General features: G+C 33.7%; 1 protein-coding gene across 1 annotated transcript; it reads right to left on the minus strand.

Annotated features, from left to right (window-relative positions):
- Window positions 1–22,509: 22,509 nt before the first annotated feature.
- On the minus strand, window positions 22,510–24,537 carry LOC132269944 (uncharacterized). The gene is made up of 4 exons (XM_059771165.1): window positions 23,269–24,537; window positions 23,121–23,189; window positions 22,754–22,952; window positions 22,510–22,583 (listed from the first exon to the last, which is right to left on the minus strand). The coding sequence occupies exons 1-4, from the start codon at window positions 24,535–24,537 to the stop codon at window positions 22,510–22,512; spliced, it is 1,611 nt and encodes a 536-aa protein (XP_059627148.1).
- Between the last annotated feature and the right edge of the window lie 286 nt (window positions 24,538–24,823).

A 24,823-nucleotide genomic window follows, 5' to 3' on the forward strand; every position in this document is an offset into this window, starting at 1 on the left:
CACCAAAACATGAAATATTTAGAGCTCTGAATTAGCTTTCTAAATCTTCAAACGGTTCATCATTCAGAGTTCGGAGCACAAAGTTGTGGTTGTTTAACCAAAGTAGGTCTGGGCGGAGCAAGTGAAGCATGGAGCTTTTTACACTAAATTCGAGTGCTCGAGGCCTTGCTTAGAGTGCTCAAATTTTGGTCAGAATGCCCTTCGGAAATGGCTCATTTCAGCCCACTTGCACCTTGGTTTCTTCATTTTGTTTTCCTCTTTAATGAAGTGGTTGGAGATGTTGGTTGGTGGCCTTTTGGTGGTAGATAAGAGGGATAAGAGCCACACAATCATTAAGCTTCATTTTTACAAGATAGAAGAGAGAGAAGAGAGCAAGAAGGAGGAGTTCTTGAAGCTTCAAGGAGGGTGCACGAAAATGGAGATGAGGATCAAGCTTCTTCTTCAATCTAGGGCCACCATGGGTAACTAAACCCTCTTCTAGGAAGGTGATGAAGCCCTCTCTAGTAAGCATGTTCTAGCCTTAGTTTATTTTGGGGAAAATGATGTATATATGTGATTATTTCACAATCTAGAGTTACACTTGATGTAATGAACCTAATTTCTTATAAATGATTATGATAAATGTATTATCTTGTCTTAGATCATATTTTCTCATGATTGTATGCCTTGCATTTCTATAGTGACATTGGAAATGAGATTGTGAAATGGGTTTCTTGGCATGTTGCATGAGAATCTTGATATTCCATAGCTTAGGACCCTCCTTTGATGGACTATTCTTGACTCTTGACTTCATGTGCTCCTATCATGTGATTAAAGGCTTGATAATCTCTAACTTAGTAAGCATGTCCAAGGCTACACACTAGATTAGGTAGTTCAAACATGTGCATCTTTGATAGGTTATACTTGCCATTGATTTCATGAATTTCTTGAAGGAATGTAGCAATTTTGGTTGTAGCATTCCATGGTCACATATTTATGTTGTTTCCCCAATTTAGCTCTAATCTAGCATGTGTTTAGGGATGGAGCGGATTCATTTCCTTAGGCTTCTCTGCTTGTATTATATCTCTTTACTTCCTAGCACATTACTATTTTATGCATTCTAAGTTCTAAGTTTAAGTGACAAACAAACAAAACCCTCTATAAACCCCTTATCATTCTAAGAACAATTCTAGACACTTAGGTTGCCATAGACTAGCGCAGTCCCAGTGGTTCGACTTACCCGACCAATAGCCCTATTTTACAATGATTCGTGCTATTGCGAAGGTTGATGTTTAGTTGATCAACCGATCAATAATCATGGTTCGTTGGAGTTCGTAGCCTTTCCAACTTGAGTTATTAAGCCCTATGGAGTGTCTCTACACTTAACACCCTAAAGCCATCTGGTTTGGGAGTTGTTGGCCTAACGCTTGCTACATAGGTTGGTTAGAAATCTTAAGGGACTTCAACATTGCACAACCATTCTATGTTTCGCTTATGAGTTAGAATAAATTGTCAACAAGCAACAAAAGTTGTCTTGTAAATAAAATCATGCCTTTGGGACCTCATTTAAAGGGGAATTTAATGATTTGAAAACTTGTGCTTTGGAATTGGAAAAGAAAGTAAAAGCCGCATGTTGAGAATCCAATTCACTTTCACTGAAGCTAGAGTTGATTTCCATTCAAGAGATGATAATTGAGTTATTTATATAGACTTTGATGTTGATGCATATATGTGGAAATGTATTTAGCCAATTTTTGTATCAATGCTTCATATATGCAAGGTAGTCTTCCCAATGACCCCATCTCCAGCTCTTTTTCTATTTCAAGTTATTTTTGAGCATTGTATATATCTTATTTTACCATGGATGATATTTTTGTAGTAGCAAGCCCATGGTTGTCTTTTCATTAAGTTTTTCATTGTAGTTTTGCTAAGGGACTAGCAAAATGTAAGTTTGGGGGTGTGATAAGCGCCGAATATTGTATATTCAAGCGCCCTAAATTGCATTAGTAAAGTCCGTTGTATGTTAATTTATGTAGATTATCTTCATTTCTATGTTTTTATGCATTTTCAGGTTCATTGGCCAAAATGGAACAAGAATAAGGCCTTGTGGAATCTTGAGCAACAAAAGGTGCCAATGCTGAATTCTGGCAGCAGTAGAATCTGGACTTTACTCGCCATTTTGACCTTCCAAACTCGAGAACTGGACTTCCCTCATAACATGAAAGATTTAGAGCTCTGAATTATCTTTCTAAATCTTCAAACGGTTTGTCATTCGGAGCTCGGAGCAGAGAGTTATGGCCTTGTTACCAGAGGTAAGCAGAACTGCCTGGCAGCAATGAAATTCTGCCTTGATCTTCATTTTCGACCAACCATCCTTGAGAATTGGATCTCCACCAAACATGAAATATTTAGAGCTCTGAATTAGCTTTCTAAATCTTAAACGGTTCATCATTCGGAGTTCGGAGCGCAAAGTTATGGCTGTTTAACCAAAGTAGGTCTGGGCGGAGCAAGTGAAGCATGGAGCTTTTTACACTAAATTCGAGTGCTCGAGGCCTTGCTTAGAGTGCTCGAATTTTGGGCAGAATGCCCTTCGGAAATGGCTCATTTCAGCCCACTTGCACCTTGGTTTCTTCATTTTGTTTTCCTCTTTAATGAAGTGGTTGGAGATGTTGGTTGGTGGCCTTTTGGTGGTATATAAGAGGGATAAGAGCCACACAATCATTAAGCTTCATTTTTACAAGATAGAGGAGAGAGAAGAGAGCAAGAAGGAGGAGTTCTTGAAGCTTCAAGGAGGGTGCATGAAAATGGAGATGAGGATCAAGCTTCTTCTTCAATCTAGGGCCACCATGGGTAACTAAACCCTCTTCTAGGGAGGTGATGAAGCCCTCTCTAGTAAGCATGTTCTAGCCTTAGTTTATTTTGGGGAAAATGATGTATATATGTGATTGTTTCACAATCTAGAGTTACACTTGATGTAATGAACCTAATTTCTTATAAATGATTATGATGAATGTATTATCTTGTCTTAGATCATATTTTCTCATGATTGTATGCCTTGCATTTCTATAGTGACATTGGAAATGAGATTGTGAAATGGGTTTCTTGGCATGTTGTATGAGAATCTTGATATTCCATAGCTTAGGACCCTCCTTTGATGGACTATTCTTGACTCTTGACTTCATGTGCTCCTATCATGTGATTAAAGGTTTGATAATCTCTAACTTAGTAAGCATGTCCAAGGCTACACACTAGTTTAGGTAGTTCAAACATGTGCATCTCTGATAGGTTATACTTGCCATTGATTTCATGAATTTCTTGAAGGAATGTAGCAATTTTGGTTGTAGCATTCCATGGTCACATATTTATGTTGTTTCCCCAATTTAGCTCTAATCTAGCATGTGTTTAGGGATGGAGCGGATTCATTTCCTTAGGCTTCTCTGCTTGTATTATATCTCTTTACTTCCTAGCACATTACTATTTTATGCATTCTAAGTTCTAAGTTTAAGTGACAAACAAACAAAACCCTCTATAAACCCCTTATCATTCTAAGAACAATTCTAGACACTTCGGTTGCCATAGACTAGCGCAGTCCCAATGGTTCGACTTACCCGACCAATAGCCCTATTTTACAATGATTCGTGCTATTGCGAAGGTTGATGTTTAGTTGATCAACCGATCAATAATCATGCTTCGTTGGAGTTCGTAACCTTTCCAACTTGAGTTATTAAGCCCTATGGAGTGTCTCTACACTTAACACCCTAAAGCCATCTGGTTTGGGAGTTGTTGGCCTAACGCTTGCTACATAGGTTGGTTAGAAAGCTTAAGGGACTTCAGCATTGCACAACCATTCTATGTTTCGCTTATGAGTTAGAATAAATTGTCAACAAGCAACAAAAGTTGTCTTGTAAATAAAATCATGCCTTAGGGGCCTCATTTAAAGGGGAATTCAATGATTTGAAAACTTGTGCTTTGGAATTGGAAAAGAAAGTAAAAGCCGCATGTTGAGAATCCAATTCACTTTCACTGAAGCTAGAGTTGATTTCCATTCAAGAGATGATAATTGAGTTATTTATATAGACTTTGATGTTGATGCATATATGTGGAATTGTATTTAGCCAATTTTTGCATCAATGCTTCATATATGCAAGGTAATCTTCCCAATGACCCCATCTCCAGCTCTTTTTCTATTTCAAGTTATTTTTGAGCAATGTATATATCTTATTTTACCATGGATGATATTTTTGTAGTAGCAAGCCCATGGTTGTCTTTTCATTAAGTTTTTCATTGTAGTTTTGCTAAGGGACTAGCAAAATGTAAGTTTGGGGGTGTGATAAGCGCCGAATATTGTATATTCAAGCGCCCTAAATTGCATAAGTAAAGTCCGTTGTATGTTAATTATGTAGATTATCTTCATTTCTATGTTTTTATGCATTTTCAGGTTCATTGGCCAAATTGGAGCAAGAATAAGGCCTTGTGGAATCTTGAGCAACAAAAGGTACCAATGCTGAATTCTGGCAGCAGTAGAACTTGGAATTTGCTCGCCATTTTGACCTTCCAAACTCGATTACTGGACTTCCCTCATAACATGAAAGATTTAGATCTCTGAATTAGCTTTCTAAATCTTCAAACGGTTTGTCATTCGGAGCTCAGAGCAGAGAGTTATGGCCTTGTTACCAGAGGTGCGCAGAACTGCCTGGCAGCAATGAAATTCTGCCTTGATCTTCATTTTCGACCAACCATCCTTGAGAATTGGATCTCCACCAAAACATGAAATATTTGGAGCTGTGAATTGTCTTTCTAAATCTTCAAACGGTTCATCATTCGGAGTTTGGAGCGCAAAGTTATGGCTGTTTAACCAAAGTAGGTCTGGGCGGAGCAAGTGAAGCATGGAGCTTTTTACACTAAATTCGAGTGTTCGAGGCCTTGCTTAGAGTGCTCGAATTTTGGGCAGAATGCCCTTCGGAAATGGCTCATTTCAGCCCACTTGCACCTTGGTTTCTTCATTTTGTTTTCCTCTTTAATGAAGTGGTTGGAGATGTTGGTTGGTGGCCATTTGGTGGTAGATAAGAGGGATAAGAGCTACACAATCATTAAGCTTCATTTTTACAAGATAGAGAAGAGAGAAGAGAGCAAGAAGGAGGAGTTCTTGAAGCTTCAAGGAGGGTGCACGAAAATGGAGATGAGGATCAAGCTTCTTCTTCAATCTAGGGCCACCATAGGTAACTAAACCCTGGAGGTGATGATGCCCTCTCTAGTAAGCATGTTCTAGCCTTAGTTTATTTTGGGGAAAATGATGTATATATGTGATTATTTCACAATCTAGAGTTACACTTGATATAATGAACCTAATTTCTTATAAATGATTATGATGAATGTATTATCTTGTCTTAGATCATATTTTCTCATGATTGTATGCCTTGCATTTCTATAGTGACATTGGAAATGAGATTGTGAAATGGGTTTCTTGGCATGTTGTATGAGAATCTTGATATTCCATAGCTTAGGACCCTCCTTTGATGGACTATTCTTGACTCTTGACTTCATGTGCTCCTATCATGTGATTAAAGGCTTGATAATCTCTAACTTAGTAAGCATGTCCAAGGCTACACACTAGTTTAGGTAGTTCAAACATGTGCATCTTTGATAGGTTATACTTGCCTTTGATTTCATGAATTTCTTGAAGGAATGTAGCAATTTTGGTTGTAGCATTCCATGGTCACATATTTATGTTGTTTCCCCAATTTAGCTCTAATCTAGCATGAGTTTAGGGATGGAGCGGATTCATTTCCTTAGGCTTCTCTACTTGTATTATATCTCTTTACTTCCTAGCACATTACTATTTTATGCATTCTAAGTTCTAAGTTTAAGTGACAAACAAACAAAACCCTCTATAAACCCCTTATCATTCTAAGAACAATTCTAGACACTTAGGTTGCCATAAACTAGCGCAGTCCCAGTGGTTCGACTTACCCGATCAATAGCCCTATTTTACAATGATTCGTGCTATTGCGAAGGTTGATGTTTAGTTGATCAACCGATCAAAACTCTATAACTTACATTCAAACCCATTTTGCAAATTTTCAATGTTTACACTCTTCAATTCTTGTCTTCAATCTTATGAATATCATGCAATGATTGTATATATCATGAATGAATGACAAAAATATATGATATGATGCATATGGATATATGTGTTTGAGTTGGGTAATGACATGGAGTGAAGGAGAACAAGAGAGATGGAGAGTTTATGCAAAATGATGCAACTAGCAGAATAAAAGCCCAAATTCCCGAGCTCTTGAACCGGTTCAGCTTTCTTGAACCTGTTCAAGAAAGGTAGTGTGCAATATGCACAAAACCTTGAACCGGTTCAACCATCTTGAACCGGTTCAAATTGGACAGTCACTTTAGGCTTGGCCTAATGACTTGCTTGAACCGATTCACCCCCATTGAACCTGTCTTGAATCCACGGTGTATATTTAAAAAAAAACTTTTCCACTAAATTTTCAGAAAATATTCTAACACATTGGTGATTAAAAATATCAACAAAAACCAACTAAAAACCTAAAACTTAAAATCTTTTTGAATTTTCCAAATTTTTCACTTTTTTTTTTTTTTTATAAACTTAAATCTAAATCACCAATCATTAAAATCATCCAATCAACACATGATTTAAAACCCTTTCAGAGAATTTTTAAAAATATCTCAAAGATCAAATATTCGACTCCACAAATTTTTCAAATAATTTCAAATCTCATAAAGTAATCACAACATGAAATCAAACTTGCAAATTTTACTAAAAAATTTAGAAATTAATCTAGCAAGTTCATGTGTGTGTGTGAAATCCAATCTAATCCATCTTCAGTTAAATTTCAACAGATCATTGTCTAAACCTTATTGATCGAAAAGTATCAAGATAAAATTATTTTACGCAATTTTTCTAAGCAAGGCGGCTTTCACTCTAAAGAGTAGTCAGCAATTCTCCAACTCAACTTATCTCCACTTTTCGCTTCAATTCACAGTTTAATAGGAACTTTCGATCAAATCTCCATAGGTAGCCTTTTCTTTAGCAACTTATTCAGCAAAATTTTTTTTATAAGCTGAATGTTTTTCAATTTTTTTTTAAGCTTCTATTTTTTATTTAGACAATAACCTTTATAACTTTTGTGAACAATAAACCCTAGTCAATTAATCTACAGATATTCAACCAAATTTGTCAGAGATGGACTAGTGCATAAAAGTCTATGAACTTAAGAGATTCAAATCTAAAAATCCCCTAAACAATGCAAATCATCTTTCAATGTATAGGTTACAGACAAATAATCTATGTTTATTCAAATTATCATGTGTCACAATTTGCATTCAAAGATAAATCATAAATTCTTCAAAAGAATTTTTACATGTATATCAAGAAAATTATGATTAGAAAATCTCAACCCTAACTAAACCCAAACAAGTGATCCAATGACAACAAAATATTCTTTTAAACACAAGTCATGATCACTAAATGTTGTAGGATTTAGTTTGACGATGAAGTCCTTTTGGAAACTTGTTCCAAGGACTCAACAGGTACATAATTGATCAAATAAGACTTTTTGATCCAAACAGCTTTCACTCTCACTTCCTGAAATTCTCTTTTATTCTTTACCTCTTTCTTAGGCAAATTTTCAGTTTTAGAAAACTTAGGTGACACAAAAACCTTTTTCTTCGCATGAATATCATGAGAATGAAAATCAGAAAAATCTTTCTTTTTCTAGTGTGAATTCCTTTTAGCACGAAAATTTCTAGGTTTATTCCAATCTTTCTTCCTAGCATGAAACCTATTTTATGTATAGGAATTATAACCATGAAAATCATAAAAAGTATTATCTCTTTTCTTTTTGTAACAATAGTGTTGACTATGTCCAGTTCTACCATAATAAGAACAATAAAGCAGATTGAACACATTCTTAGCATGCATAGGCTTAACAAAAACTTTAGGATTAACAATAGGACCATTCAAGTTCATGGGTTTAAAAAAAATAGTTTGACCCTTATTTCTAGATGAAGCCTCTTTAAAACCTAATTCAATTTTATCACTTACATACTTACCAACATTAATCATCCTATCAAGCTTAATCTGTCCAGAAGTAAAAGTAATTAATATCTCTTGAGATTTTTTCAATCAAGTTTAAGAAAATTAAATTTGGCAATAAAAGATTCTCTAACAGAATTAGCTTGACTTACCTCGCTCTCAAGGAATTTTACCTTCTCATGAAGATTTTGAATTTCAGATTTGTTCTCCTTAAGAAATTTCTATTTTTGCTCATTCTCCTTCTTTATGGAATCATTCTCCATCTTCAAGGTATTTCTTTCCTTTTTCAAGGCATCATTCATGCTTTCTATTTCTCTCAACTTCTTAGATTGCTCCTTGACATCCTTGCTCAATAACTCAAGTTGGGTAAGATTTCCTACACACAAAGAAGAATTATTAGCAATATCATTATCAACATGCGCAATAAAAGCAATAGAAGCATCTTTATTGTTTTCATTATCTTTCAATTTAGAAGGATCTCCTTTATTACAATTTATATTCTTTCTAGTTTTAAGGAACCTTCAAGAATTTTTAGACATGATAAAAACAATTTTTGAAAAAAAAAAACACAAATCAAAACTTTCAACAAGGATCAACTCAATTTGTAGAGGTTCACTACAAGAAAAAAGGGCTTCTACGAGGGGCCAAAAATGCCGTAGAAACGTATTCACGGCGCATTCTAGGCCCTCGTGTATGAGGGTTCCGTAAATACTCAATTTTTTCTACGGCGAAATATAACTGCCGTAGAAACGTTTTCTACGGCGAATTATAACTACTGTAGAAAACTTTTTTACGGCAAAATATAACTGCCGTAGAAAACTTTTCTACGGGGAAATATAACTGTTGTAGAAACGTTTTCTACGGCGAATTGTAACTGCCGTAGAAACGTTTTCCATTACGAATTGTAACTGCCGTAGAAAACTTTTCCACGGCAAAATATAACTGCCGTAGAAATGTTTTCTACGGCGAATTATAACTACCCGTAAATAATATTTACGGGGGTTTCAAGCTCCCCGTAGATAACATAATTTTTAAAAAAAAAAAAGTTTTCTACGGCGAATTGTAACTGCCCGTAAATAATATTTACGGGGGTTTCAAGCTCCCCGTAGATAACATAATTTTTAAAAAAAAAAAATTTATAAAATATTACCCTTAAATGCTACCTAATCATTCACACAACCTGCAATGGGTATCAATTATATATATATATATATATAACATTACCCTTAAATGCTACCTAATCATTCACACAACCTGCAATTGGCATCAATTTTCAACTATCATTTAATTCAAAAATATATCAACACATTCATAATTTCAATTCTATATGTTAATGTCAATAACCATAACCAAAAAAATATCTTGAAATACCACATTAAACATATCAAAAGACTTAAAATATTTTTACAATTCAAGAATTCATGATTGATCAATGTGCCAAAATAGGAAGTAAATTCATTTGCAAAAAAAAAAAAATAAATAATCAATTTCCTAACAATTAAGTTTCAATCTACACTTTTCAAAAACACCACCTCATTTTCCACAGTACAAAATCCAAGCAAGTAGGTGAGCCATTGATTCAGCAGCCAAAACTCGAATAGCAGGGTTGATAAACTTGGCAGCCAATGTAACCCCAGCTATCAAACCTCCACCTAAATTTTTTTTACCAAAAAAAAATGAAAAGCTCATCAAATTAGTAATAAAGATGATGTAGGAATAGAAAAGATGAATTAACACTTAGAAGTCATTAAACAAACCACATAGTTTATTTGCGGCGCTTACTCCAAATACTCCAATGATATGGTACCCTAAACTAAACCCTTAATTAATTAATATATATATATACTATTATATATATATATATATATATATATATATATATATATATATATATATGCTTCCCAACCAAATTTTGTTTCACCCACTTTCCAGAACCATCTCTTGCTGGGCTGAAACACACAAGCAGGAACTCATTCGTATCACACCGAAACGTTGACTTCTCAAAGTGATCCACCAGTGCCTCCCAATTAACCATTTTAATTAATCATATCAAACCCAAAACTTATTACTATATATTGTGTGTGTACATATATATACGTTGGTATATGCACACGCTCTCACTTCAAAATCATTTTTATTTATCCACTAGGGTACTCGCCTCTTAATAAAATGAATTTATAGCCCTCTTTTTATTTTGTTATATATATATCTCACTTCCCTAATCTGTCTTTTAAAAATGATTTTTATTAAGAGGAATCATTGTAGTTATTAGACCATTTTTTAACTCGTTATAATGTACACTTCATCTGAAACCAAGCAAGCACGCCAAAGTTTATTTATTTCCCTTTTTTCTACAACAGCTAGCACTTTTTTCTGAATAAAAATGAAAATTACAAGAGCTGCATAAAGATCTGTGACTTTTCCAAATTCTTTAACAGGAATTATCCCAAGGACACAACTTAAGTATACCCTTTATTTTAACCAAATAGTGCACCATCCTAAGAACACAAAAGACTACATAAACAAGAACACATACAGCAGTATCTAATTTGCATCTTGAGGTGAAGCAATCCTCCTAATTCACCCCAAACCTCTTTTTTAGTTCCAAGACGAAGTCATAAACCTTGTTAGGGTCACAAAGAGAACTGGACACACTAAATAATGAACGAGTAGGTCTTTGAGAATGTAACAACCCACTCCACCACATGGTATGATATTGTCCGCTTTGGGCCTGAGCCCGCACGGTTTTGCTCTTGGGCTTCACCCCAAAAGGCCTCATACCAATTGGAGGTGACACACTTACATATAAGTACTTCACCTTTCCTCTACCCAGGCGATGTGGGACTGTGCACCCGTAGCTCGCCAGTGTGGTAGCCTGACAGTGTCTCTCGCACCCGCCCACGGCACACCCGCCCACAGGGTCATCACAGAGAATTCCCTTAAAGGGACCCCCTTCTCTGTAGTCTCTTTATAGGTCTGAGTAAGAATAATGAACTAGTAGGTCTTTGAGAATTCCCTCTTTCTTTGAAATTAATATCATTATTCGTTGCTATGGCTCTCTACATGACAAAAGTATTTTGGAATCTCTTTTTTCCTTTTAATGAATAGCTGGGATGATGCTAGCATAAATTCCTTGTATCTTATGTGGTCTTATCACATGAACCTATGCAAAGTATCCAATTAGGAAAGAGTCAATGCATAAAGATGTTTATCTTCTTAAAAAATCTTGATCGCGGAAAATAAATTTAAAACCTATATATTTTTATGTTGCAAGAAAATGTGTTATTCATCTTACCAAACCTAGCCATATTTAAAGTTGTTTAATGCCTTATTCAATTACAAGTTTTCCTTTTCCAAAAGTGATAAACATGATATTCTGGTTTACTAACTTCATATAAGAAAGCCAAACTGCATTTCTTTAGCATAAGTGACAAGAAAAGGAAGCAAAGGTGGTGGTGATGGTGGTGGTGGTGGTGGTTGTGAATATATAGAGAGATTTTGGCTTTATAGCATGATTAAATTGAATTTTATCTCAGTCTATATGCTGTTTTATTTGATGATTCAACAAATTAAAATGCGATCAATGAAAACCATACTCCATCCACAACAATTTCCCGACCTCCATTTATGCAAAATAATTAAAAAATATATAAACAATGAAGAAGTCCATGATGCAAGTAATGCAGTATCACATTTCTATGCAATGGACTGAATTTTCAGAAAATCCAAGATTAGGTAATTTGGGATGCAACACAACCTTAGGGAATGAGCCCTGAGAAATCTAAGGTGAAATTCCTGAAATTATTCTTTGTCGTCTTCTTATTTTAGTTTATTTGTTATGTTTTTTAAAGTTATAAAAAAGCTACTTTGGTAGGCCAGTCCTTCCTTTCATCAAGACTTCACCCAAACAACCAAAAGCCACAAAAAACAACCAAGTTATCATTCATAGTTGTTGTAAAAGAATACTTGTGGCTGTCAGCAATCTCAGAAGATAACATGAAAGATATCAAATCTATTATTCATAGGCACACAGCAAGACGAAGGATTTGTAACTTGAAGGTGGATTGCAAAGCGAGAGAGAGAGAAAGAGGCGAAGAATAAATAAAAAAGAAAAGGGAAACAAACACAAATACCTTAAGATGAACAACTTTACCATCCTAAATTACCAAAACCTTTTTTGTGTGTTCAACTTCAGCATTAGCATCGCTGGATAAGAAGAATTCTCTGGGTTGCCCATTCTTTGAAAGGAATTTGTCATCATGAAATGATGCTTCATTGTTCACATCATCTGTTAATTCCTGAAACGACGACAACTCAATAAAGAAAAGAGCACAATCTTGTGTTCATCAAGAGCAGCACAATTATTAATAGTCCACTCATACTTACACAAAAGAATTCAATGACAGCACAGAACAGTAGTTAAGAAAGATCATGTGCAATATTTAAATAATAATAGCTAAATCAGAATGAATACAAAAGTTCCAATATGTGCATGGAGTAGAAAACTTCAACTAAATGATGCCTAAGCTGGTAGCATATCCTTTTTCACCTTGCAATAAACCAAAATAAGCCACATGCAATGCAATACTACATCGTGGTGTTGATTTTTCAAGAAGCGGTGGTGTTGTGAATTGTGATGGTGACAATCTATGAAATATGGATACAGATACAACAAATTCTTAAATTATAGATACAGATATGCAAGGACAGGACAATATATATATATATATATATATATATATATAAACGTAGATATGTATAAAAATCAATATATATGCATCTATGAAAATTTTTAAATAATATTTGTTTATGTTATATGTATTGTTATTAGCATATCTTTTCTTTTTTTTTTCACAAGTATTGTTGTTAACATTTATTTATAAAATATTATGATTAACAAACAAAACAAGAGTTGAGAGTTATATTGTATGGATAAATTAAGTTCTATTTTCGAATAAATGTTAAACTTTTCTTAACAATTATACTATGATATTATTCTTTGAAAAGTTACATTCTAATTCTCAAAACTTGCTAAATATGTATCTGAGAAGTATCGGTACGTGGTTGAAATTTTAAAATATATTTCAAAATTATAATACGTATAGGAATCGAACACTCATCCATGAGTATCTGAGAAATATTGGTGTCTGACACAACATGGGTACGTCACTCTTGTAGAAGTATAGGTGCTTCCTAGGTGGCAGTTGGTGGTGCACCAGCTACTGGCTTAAAAAAAAAAAAATTTCCTAAAACTCCATATAAAAATCGAATAAACGACCATAAAAAATGCTATGCAAATTAAAAACTTTCCATCAACTTTTAGGATCAAGAGAGAAGGGGAACAGATGAAAAAGAAGAATTAAAAGCAAGTAGAAAAAAGCTTCTGACAAAGATGCAATTTGGCATAAATAAAATTTGCAAGTGCACTCAACTAAATAAAAAATGGAAATGTACAGTAACAGAAGGCTGCAAAGTGCAAACATGTATTACATTATAAAAAATAACAGAATCAAGCCCTAAACAAATGTAATTCAAGTAGTCAAACATAAGCCCAAGAATTCCAAGCTGAATATCATATTAATAAATGGGCATTTGAAAATAAAGAAGATATATAAATAAGTGACTAAAAAAATTAATTCGAGCTTTCTTAGTCTTGAAGCCTACTACAAAAGACCTAATGCCTTTGTGAGTGCCTATTATAGGGCTTCACCTATCATGGAATAAGATACTGTAGCAGAGCCTTGACTACCATGGGGCTTCTTTGGATCCAACAAACCCAGTCACGCCTCAAAAAAATGCCCCATAGGACTTGTACAACAAAACCTATCTCAGGCCAGTGAAATCCCATTATGTGAAGTATCAAGAGAAAAAGGAACCTACTGATCATTAGTTCTGAAAATGGAGAATCTGTGTTATGTTCAAGGGCCTAAAGGATTAAAAAAAAAATAACTAGAAAAATCTACACAAACATGGGGATATAAATGGTGATGGCATAGCTTTTTTTGTTTTCAAGAAATGCCGCCAATTCTAATTGGTGCACCATTCTAGTTTTCACAAAGTGATGTCAGGAGGGCTGAGATTCAACAATACAAATAAATTAATAAAAGTTCCATTAAGAAAGATAGCTATAAATATTTTTAAGTTCAAACAAAAGAAAACAATGTATGGGTATATATCAAAACATAGTCTCAAGCTTCATAGAATTTTCAACATGGCAACAAGATATATACATCATTTCAGTTTAAATTTCACAGCCCCATTTCAGTTCAAAAGCATAGTCATAGAGATGAATTTATATCAAAATCATCTCATAATTTTTATGAATTCAAGTACAGTCCAGAATTTTTGATACAACACAAGGCCATATATATATAATCTGAAATTTAAAGGCCCAAGAAGTTGCAATTCAATTCAATTCAATTTAGAATTTTCAATTTAATTCATCGTCAACCTCAATTTCAAAAATCAGGGACAAGCCCTTTACAGAATTTTTTTTTTAGTCCATTCTCCATTACCATAGCCCTTTCTCCTTTTTCACATCACAGACTTATACATTCACAGCCCTAATAAACGCAACCACAGATATATGTAGGAAATTTTAAATTCCCATTCCAAAATCAAATTCCAAAAGTCAAATTTCAGGTTGAAGAGAGCTTACCCAAGAGAAAAATGAGAAAAACGAGAGAGAGAGACTAGGCCTGAAATTCTTGGCTGGAGAAGACAACCGGAACTGGAAATGTGGTGGCCGGTGGCGAGATGTGGTTTCTCCTTGACCGAGAATCGACCAGAGAAAGCGAGACCGAGAAGAGAGGAGAGAGCAGCAGCGGCGGCTAAGAGGTTCGGCTGGAGAAGCTTGCGGCAGTGGGGTTCGAACAGAGAGCGAGGGCTTGGTGATGGTGTGAGGATGTGGGTTGATGGTGGTGGTGCCTCGGCGTGAGACACAGAGAGATAGAGATAGAGACAAAGAGAGAGGCTAGGGTTTTTTCAGAAAGAGAAGTGACTTTATTGCACCAGCGGGAATAAGACCCGCCAAATGATAAGTGAAAATTTCACGGCCCGCCAAATGATAAGTGAAAATATTTCACTTTTTACCATGATTTCAGTTACATTTTTCATTAATAGTGGTAAAAAACTTTTCTATCACAGTTTAAAATAATAGTATATTTTTTATTATGATTATTTTAAAACCGTGTCAAAGATTATTTTAAAACCGTGGCAAAAAAATACGTGGTAAAAAACTATTTTTCTTGTACTGAATAAATATTTTTTTATATTAATAATTTTTGTCTAATTAGATTACCTTTTGTTAAAAAAAAACTCAAAATAAAAGATAGTTTGTGGTTCAGTTTTAGAAAAATTATTTCATTTTTTATATTAATTAATAAATTATTTTTATATTAATAATTCTTGTCTAATTAGATTTCTTAATTAAAAACTCATAATAAATAAATAAATAGATAATTTGTGTTAAAATTTTATATAGAAACTCTTTTTAAATCAATTAATAAATATTTTTTATATTAATAATTCTTGTCTAATTAAATTTACTTTTATTAAAAAAACTTATAATAAATAGACAAATAGGTAAATTGTGTAAAAGTTTTATAGAAATTTTTTTAAAATTTATTTTTTATATCAATTAATAAATATTTTTTTATATTAATAATACTCGTATAATTTGATTTTCTTTAATATATGCAAAGAGTTTCGGTATTTATTTATATAAAAAAATATTTATTAATTGATATGAAAAGAGTTTTTTAAAATAAAAAAAAAAAACCTCTACAAAATACTAAAATCTACATAATAAAATTTAAATTAACATATTTATCTATTTATTATTATGATTTTTTTAATAAAAGAAAATCTAATTAGAGAAGAATTATTAATTTTAAAAAATATTTATTAATTGATATATAAAATAAAATAATTTTCCTAAAACTCTACCACAAATTAGCTCTTACTATGAGTTTCTTATAAAAAAAATATTTATTAATTGATATAAAAAGATTTTTTATCTATATTATTATTAGATGTGCAAAGAGTTTCAGTATTTAAGTATTTATTTATTTATATAAAATTTATTTAAAACACTAAAATTTACATAATAAAATTTAAATTAACCTATTTTTCTATTTATTATTATGAATTTTTTAATAAAAAAATCTACTTAGACAAGAATTATTAATATAAAAAATATTTATTAATTGATATATAAAATAAAATAATTTTTCTAAAACTCTACCACAAATTAACTTTTATTATGTGAATAGATTACTCTTACCAGACTTTTGCTTCTTTCTACTAGGATTTATTCTCTTAATATCATCATAACTAAAATGGCTGGAGCAAAGGAATGAGCAAATTTGAACAGAAGTTCTCCTATTAATTATGAGTGAATCATTTGAACAAATTGAACAAATTTGTAAGACGCATTCTAAATGGCCAGGGAACAAGTAGAAGGGAAAATGAATGAAACACAACAACATCAATAAATAAGGCGGTTCTACAACTACTAGTGTCATAAATTTACTAATTTAACGAAATTTATCATAACCTCAGTTTGTTGTCATTTTTATTCTTAGATGCATAAAAACACAACAACGTCAATAAATAAGGTAGTTCTGCAACTACTAGTGTCATAAATTTCAAAGCATGAAAAGTCCTACAAGGCTAGTCATGTTTCTTTTGATCAACTCATATTCAAGAAATTAAATACATCTCCCCAAAACCCCATTAAAAAAAGATATAGAAAAAGAACAAAAAAATAATACCACTTTATTTTTTTAGATCAATTGATGAAGAGAATGATTTAAATTGTTAGGTTTATTATTTTTTTTACATAAAATGATGTAGTTTAATACCACTTTATAGTTTTTGCAAAATAAAATAATCATGGGCAAAAAATTTTTAGGCGCAAAATTTTTCCGCTGTCCACTTTTTTAGGTATTGGGGATGTGGTGGGGGCGTACTGTGCCAAAAAAAATGCAGTGGGGCATATTTACTGGGCAAAAAATGCGCCTTAGATGTGAAATTTATCCACGGAGCAAAAAAGACACTTTAGATGTGAAATTTATCCACGGGACAAAAAAGGTGCCTTAAAAGAACTTATTGTATTGCTTATTTACGGGGCAAAAAAGGCGTCGTAGATGTGAAATTTATCCACGGGGCAAAAAAGGCGCCTTAAATGTGAAATTTATCCACAGGGCAAAAAAGGCGCCTTAAATGTGAAATTTATCTACGAGACAAAAAAGGCACCTTAAAAGAACTTATTGTATTGCTTATTTACGGGGCAAAAAAGGCGTCGTAGATGTGAAATTTATCCACGGGGCAAAAAAGGCGCCTTAGATGTTAAATTTATCCACAGGGCAAAAAAGGCGCCTTAGATGTGAAATTTATCCACGGGACAAAAAAGGCGCCTTAAAAGAACTTATTGTATTGCTTATTTACGGGGCAAAAAAAGCGCTGTAGATATGAAATTTATCCACGGGGCAAAAAAGGCGCCTTAGATGTGAAATTTATCCACGAGGAACATTTATCCCGTTAAAGGTGTACAAATATGCCGTAAATATATCTAAATATTCACAGGTTTTTTAATACGCCGTAAAAATATTTTTCTATAACGATTCTATAAAATCCTCGTGAAAGCATGTCCTATAACGTAACAATTACGAGGATTCTTTTAAAAACTCCGTAAATAGTGGTAATCACGAGGCAAAATAAAGAAGCTCCGTAAATACTATGTCGTAAAAGCCCTCTTTTCTTGTAGTGATTGGCTCTGATATCAATTTGTGAGTTGTACGCAGCGGAATGTATTTTCGAAAGTTTTAGATTTTGTAAAACAAATCTGTGTCATTACCAACTTTACTTGTTTTAGCAGTTAAACAATTAATTGCATGCAGTAAAATAAAGCAAAGTATAAAGTTAGAGATAACACCAGGATTTTAGCGAGGAAACCCCATTTGATAAAATACGTCAACTGTTATGGAAAAAATCTCGTGGACTTGTGCAGTCCAAAGTAAACCAATCCACTATGCTTAAAACAAAGTATACCAAACTTTGACTCTGACTCACACCCTATCATTCTACCCAACACCAGCCGCTAACGATCCTCTGGCTTTGCGACTCCCCGTCCAACAGCAACTCAACCTCAAGCTTACACTTGATATTTGTAGAAAAGTAGCAGGTAAATCAGACAGCACTCCGCGAATGCTCCAACCTTTCCAAAGTGTGACTGCGTTTACTTCTATTCTTCAACAATCTACATGATGTAGAAAAAGATCTACTTCGTCTGATCAATATTAATACGACTATATGATCACAATCAGGATTCAAACACCACAACTCTAAACTATGTGTTTATGTGTATGTGTTCTAGAAAGATATCAGAAAAATCAACTCTGATTTTCTGCAAAAATAATCTTCCTAAGGCTTTGAATAATATCTGAATTATAATGTAAAAGCAGTAAATAAACCGATTTATATGACATGGTTTAAATAAAGTTTAGAATGACCTAATCCCTCTGAAAAGAAGAGAAAATTCGTGCATAGGATTTGGTACTGTTCTAGATCAACTGGGAAACAATTCAGAATAAGGAAACTGAAGTTGTATAGTGATCAGGACTTCTTGAACCTATTCGATAAATCTTGAACCAGTTCAAGATGGACAGAACGAAAAATCTCCACTCTACTGAAGTTGAACCTGTTCGATTATTCTTGAACCAGTTCAAAATGAACCTATTCGATTATCCTTGAAGCAGTTCAAGATAGACAGAATGTAAAAACTTGTTCCGAACAAAATAGAAATTGTAGAATGTGTCCAATCTTGTTTAGAATCCTTTCTAAAGTTTTGTTCTTATTTTTTTCTTCAAAAATCTTTAAGCATAGTAACTTTGAACAACTTTCCAATTCTGTAGTCCCTGTCGAACTTGATAACTTACACAACAAGTAATTTGAATTACAACTCGACTTGAACTTGTTATGTCTACGATAATTACCAAAAATAAATTAATATCTCACAAACCTAACTTAATCTCCATTAGTGTCACGTTTGTTTTGCTCTGATGACACATGCAGTAGTAATGCAGAGCTATATTTTGTGGTGGAAACACAGTCCACATATTGCTCTGGTGTCTTCTTGATGTGGATTTCCATTACCTAAGTCGTGTGTACAGAGAGAATATATATATATATATATATATATATATATATATATAACCCCATTAACATTTAAGAGCAAAATGTATGTGTCGGGCATTGTCTGAACCACAAGATAAATTTCCTATATTTTTAATACAAGGAATGTTGTATACTCATCTGTTGTGACATAAGTGCCTTCTTGAGTGTATTATTTATCCATTAAACTCGCATATAAATAGCTAATTATTTAATATTTAAGTTATTTATGGTATAAAATTATATCTATGCAGATTCTTTAATTTTTTGGGAAAATTACATATAAATGGAGTCAAAGTTTCATATTTACTTAGAGACGGAGTCAAAGTTCCATATTTCTCTAAAATGGATTGTTGAGGTGGCACATGATTTTTTACTGTTTAAAAAATTGTGATGCCTAAAATGCCCTTCCCTAATAAAAAAGTAGTACCTTCAGTTCAAAAAAGTAGTACCTTCAGTTCAAAAAAGTAGTACCTTCGGAGAAAAAGTAGTACCTTCGCGAGTGTTTAAAAAACATGGTACCTGAACGCCAAAAAGTAGTACCTTCAGTTCAAAAAAGTAGTACCTTCGAAGAAAAAGTAGTACCTTCGCGGAAGGGTATTTTAGGCATCACAATTTCTAAACGGTAAAAAACCATGTGCCACCTCAGCAATCCATTTTAGAGAAATATGGAACTTTGACTCAGCCTCTAAGTAAATATGGAACTTTAACTCCATTTATATGTAATTTTCCCTAATTTTTTCCCTATAAATAGTAGCATAGAGATACCTCTAGATGTCGATCCCTTGTTCATAGAAAGGGAAGCATATAACAGTATAATACAGTATATTATTGGGAAGTACATATGTGTGTGTATATCTATATATATATATATTATATTTTGATTCCTGGAGTCCAGGAACAGACTTATCTTGTGAGTTGTACGTGACTTATTCATGTACAAAATCAAAACAGTGTAGAGAAATTTTATTTTACCAAACACTACCAAAAGTCCTCCCATGCAGTCCCTAAGAGACGCAAATTCTTGTTTTTCCTATTCAGTGAGACTTTGCTCTGCCATTGCGCACCAATTCGACCACTTTTTATTATTATTATTATTAGTTTTACTTGTAATAATCAAAATAAATAACAGAAAGAACCTCAGCCACACAAGTCACTATTGGCTGTTGAATTAAATCAGCTACTGACATTTTATAGATGACATTTTACTAATTAATGCATTGGGAGGCGCCAAGGAGCACTTAAGGGGTATACATGCGGCGCCAAGGAGCACTTAAGGGGTATACATACATACATATATATATGTATGTATGTATAGGCGCCAAGGAGCACTTAAGGGGTATACATACATACATATATATATATATATATGTATGTATGTATACCCCTTAAGTGCTCCTTGGCGCCTCCCAATGCATTAATTAGTTCAATGTTCCTAATACATCAATTATATATATAAAGATTTGGAACATTGAATTAGTTAATGCATGGGGAGGCACCAAGGAGCACTTAAGGGGTGTCTCTTAAATCAGCTACTGACAGTGCTATACTACAAACAAATGAAAACATATATGATTGCAACCATTGAGTTCAATGTAATAAGTGTCTCTTCCAAATCTTTTTTCGGGTACGGTAAATTTTTGTATTGAATGTATAAATTGCAGAGATGACAATTTGTCTCAACCCAACAGATTCCCACCCCTATTAAGGGGTGCATGATCTTTAACAAGGTTAGGGATGGGTATGGGAAAAGACCATGAACCTGATTCGGGTCCGGGGCAGTTTCATACTATCCCGCTCCGCCCAGAGTATATTATTATTAAGATGTCACTTAAATTCCCAATATGCAATTATATATATAGAGAGAGAGAGAGAGAGAAAATATTCCTCATACAAACCCTAATTCTCACAAACAGATTTCTCAATCAGCCACTCCCTCACAATTCCAGTACTCACAAACAGGATTCTTCTTCTTCTTTAATTTTCTAACGTTCTTCGGAGGCAAGTTCCATCTTCACATTCAGTTCTTATTTTTTTCTTTAATTTTCTACCGCGGCCATGATCGATCTTCACAACCAGATCTGGTACGTTCACCACCTTGTAATATATATATATATATAGAAGAATACAAGATATTGCTGGTATAGAACTGGTTTTGACAAGAAAATTGTTGGATCGGGGACGAGAATGGTAGGATTTAGAGGTTCTTGTCAATCCCACATCAGATCCAATTAAGAAATGCCTTAGACTTGTAAGGATGAATAGGCGTTTTGATAAAGAGGGCCCACTATGTCAGTCCTACATGGAATTGTTCCAACTTAAAAATGTATAAGAAAGCTAACTGAGACAAAACCAGGAAAAAAGGGAGGGAAAAGGTAATAAAATCAAAGTTGACAATGGTCGAATCTTTTGACCTAAGAACAAAACCGCATGGTGAGTGGGTCATTACAAGTTCCTCCATACATACAAAGCCTGCATCACCAACCATTGAAATTCAAGATACATTCAAATTCAAGATACGAATTCAATTGCAAAATTTTAGGCATATTTAGTTTGTAACTTTAAAAATAATTCTCAATAATTCAAAGATAATATAAAACAATTTTCAGACAATAATAAAAGATAGTTATCTAAAAACATATATTTTAATAACTGATTCTTCAAAAAACTGAATTAAGCATAATTTTTTTACAGTGTTCTTTTTTCAATTTACTGAAAATAGAAAACTGTTCTTAGAGTTACAAACCTAGCGGACCCGAATCATTTCTTAGGGAAAGCAACCATTTTCAATCTCAATAGTCAATACCAATCGAGGAATTATTCCAATTTCAAATAACCAACTTCAGCCAAATGATTCAAAGACTTTCATGCCCGTCGAAAGCAACTACTGTCTTAATATTCCAATAAAGCTCACTCTTGTACAATCCCCAAAATCGGACACTTATTTTATCATAATATCACATATGATATTTTTTATTTCCCTAATGGGACATGTTCAATGACCTAACTCATAGAAAGTAGCTTTGATCCAAAATTTAGCATTTCATGCACATCCAAAATTAATAGATATTACTTCCAACACAGAATAAATAAAACTTTGGTCCAAAACCAGAATAAAATTAACATCTTAGCAAATGTTTAAAAGTGTATAATAAACATTCCTCTGCCAAACTATCTGAAAATTCAAACTGAATCCATAATTTTACTATAATGATAAAAGGCAGTGACGCGAATTCCAGGTATTAACTAACCAACCTTGCAGGCTTAAAAGAGGCAAAATTCTGTTATTCAGTTGGCTTGGTCACTTTTTCCTTTCCATAGATACGCTGAAGTTCACGTGTTGCAGCTTGATATGATTCTGAGAAGAGCAAAAGATGAAAAATCTGTGTGAGAAAAAAATAGAGAAATATGCTTTTATCCTAGTTACATTTAGAAAATGGTCACTGTATTTCTCATGCTTGTTTTAAAGAAGTTACTTCAAATCAACTGAAAAAAAATAATAATAATAAAATAAAATAAAATAATCACCTTTCCAAATTCGAAAATTCTTCTCATGAATAGGAGATCCAGTCACATTCCGAATCGCTTCAAACAACATATCTTTAGGTGTGGCCCTCAGCTCTTGGACAACAGCATAAATGGTCTTTCCATTAAAAAAGTATATGTGATCATTTGGGTGTTTGGTCTTGTAACCAGCATGATGCTCAAACTCAAAAGCATTGAGAATCTGAATAAAGCAATTCGAATGATCAATTAGTTTTAAAACTCATACTAAATGTTCTTTCTTTTTTTTTTTTTTTGGGTTAAAGAACTCATACTAAATGTTCCTCTGTGAACTTGCTTTACAAAACTAAGGGGTGAAAAAAGAAGAAAAAGAGGAATTACTAGAGGTTACCTTGGAGTACTTGCAGTTATTGCATCCGCACAAATAACCAGTCCCTTTTATAACTCCTTTAAGACTATTCTGCATGCATAAAAATTTACTGTGTCAATGCAAGAAAATTTAAATCAGAAGGAGTAAGAACAGTTGAATCAGAACTGACCTGCCGTGTCCAGTTATAATAATTCACAGGAACGCCATCAAATATACCAGTTGTTAACAAGCTTTTGACATGCGAAGGGAATTCGTTTTGAGATGGCTTGTTAGGTCTATTAGGCCTCTTTCTCACTCTCTTCGGGACAGCACGAGTTCTAGAGGTACCCGATGGAGCAACATTTACAATTGCATCATTATTACACACAACTAAAGCTTTCTGTCTTGGTTGACTTGTCAACAAATCATACCTGTTAGTCCTCCCGGAGGGATTTGTATCAGGTTTATCCTGACAGCCACCAAAAATTATAGTAGCATTTTTCGGACTCCTATTGTATTTCCGACCCATAGATTGCATGCTGGAACTCCCCTTGTCATAGTTGGTATGCATAGGTAGAACACTTGTATCTGCCTTGTCAGGGGTTGGACCTGTTGAAATGACATTATTGTTGCTTGTATATCCCATTGAAATAAAATTTTGATGAGCATTATTATGGGAGGGATCCATCAAGACGACGTTCTCAAATCCCTTGTTAAAAGCAGGATCTGTTGAAATGATATTGCCATCTCCTTTTACTAGGGGCATTGAAATGACTGTGTCACCTATCTTGTTAAACTTACGGCCCATCAACACGAAACTGCCATCTCCGTTGTTGGCGTTACCCGTTGAAATGAAATTGGCATTTGCATTATTAATGGCCGGTTTCCATGGAGTGATACTCTCATCCCCTTTACTACAAGTTGGGCCCGAAAAGATGTTGTTAGCACTCTTATTATAGGTTGTACCCCTTGAAATATCTCCCCACATGTAAGAGTGTTTGAATGCTATAGACATCTCATTCTCAGAGCTCTTGACTTGATTCGCATTTCCAATTCCAGCACGATTGGGACATGACAAGGGATCATTAATAGTATGCAACTTGGATATGCTGACCGAGAACATATCTCCATATTTAGGATTTCTTTCCACATTCAAGTTTCCCGCACCAAAAGATTGAGTGTTCCTACCATCAAGATCAAAAATCCTTACAGGCTCAGATTGGAATGCGCGCTGAGTCGACTGTGCAGAGCCTGTTTGAAAACTGGAACTGTTCTTCCAAGGAAGAACGTTCATATTCGGAAGTCCTGACAGTGGTCTGCTGGTACCAGCTTCTGCTGCTTGCTTCTTGTTGCAGAACAGTGTGATTCCTGAGGAAGTATATTCCAAAACTCCATCACCTCGACACTCTGCATCCCTTGGCATCGGAAAGCTCTTCTCCTGGAAAGACTGCAAAAACATAGACTTAGAATAATTTTTTTTTTTTTTTTCGGTAAATACTTAGAATAATATTTTAATTAACAGAAATTACTAGAACATTCAGCTGAATAATTTCAAATTTTAAATAACAAAGTTGTCCATGTTCAACATAATCAACGGAACCAGAAAAAAATAATAATAATAATATTAAAAGAAATGAAAAGGATACAAAAAGCCAATCATCCAATAAAAAAAGGCACAACTACATATCAATGGCATATCAGAACACTTGATAAAAAAAAATCTTCCAAATTTTAATAGTCCAATG

The sequence above is a fragment of the Cornus florida genome, unplaced genomic scaffold, assembly GCF_030987335.1.
Source record: "Cornus florida cultivar Cherokee Brave unplaced genomic scaffold, ASM3098733v1 CherokeeBrave_3.0.0_Hap2_Chr08, whole genome shotgun sequence".
NCBI classification, from domain to species: Eukaryota; Viridiplantae; Streptophyta; class Magnoliopsida; order Cornales; family Cornaceae; genus Cornus; species Cornus florida.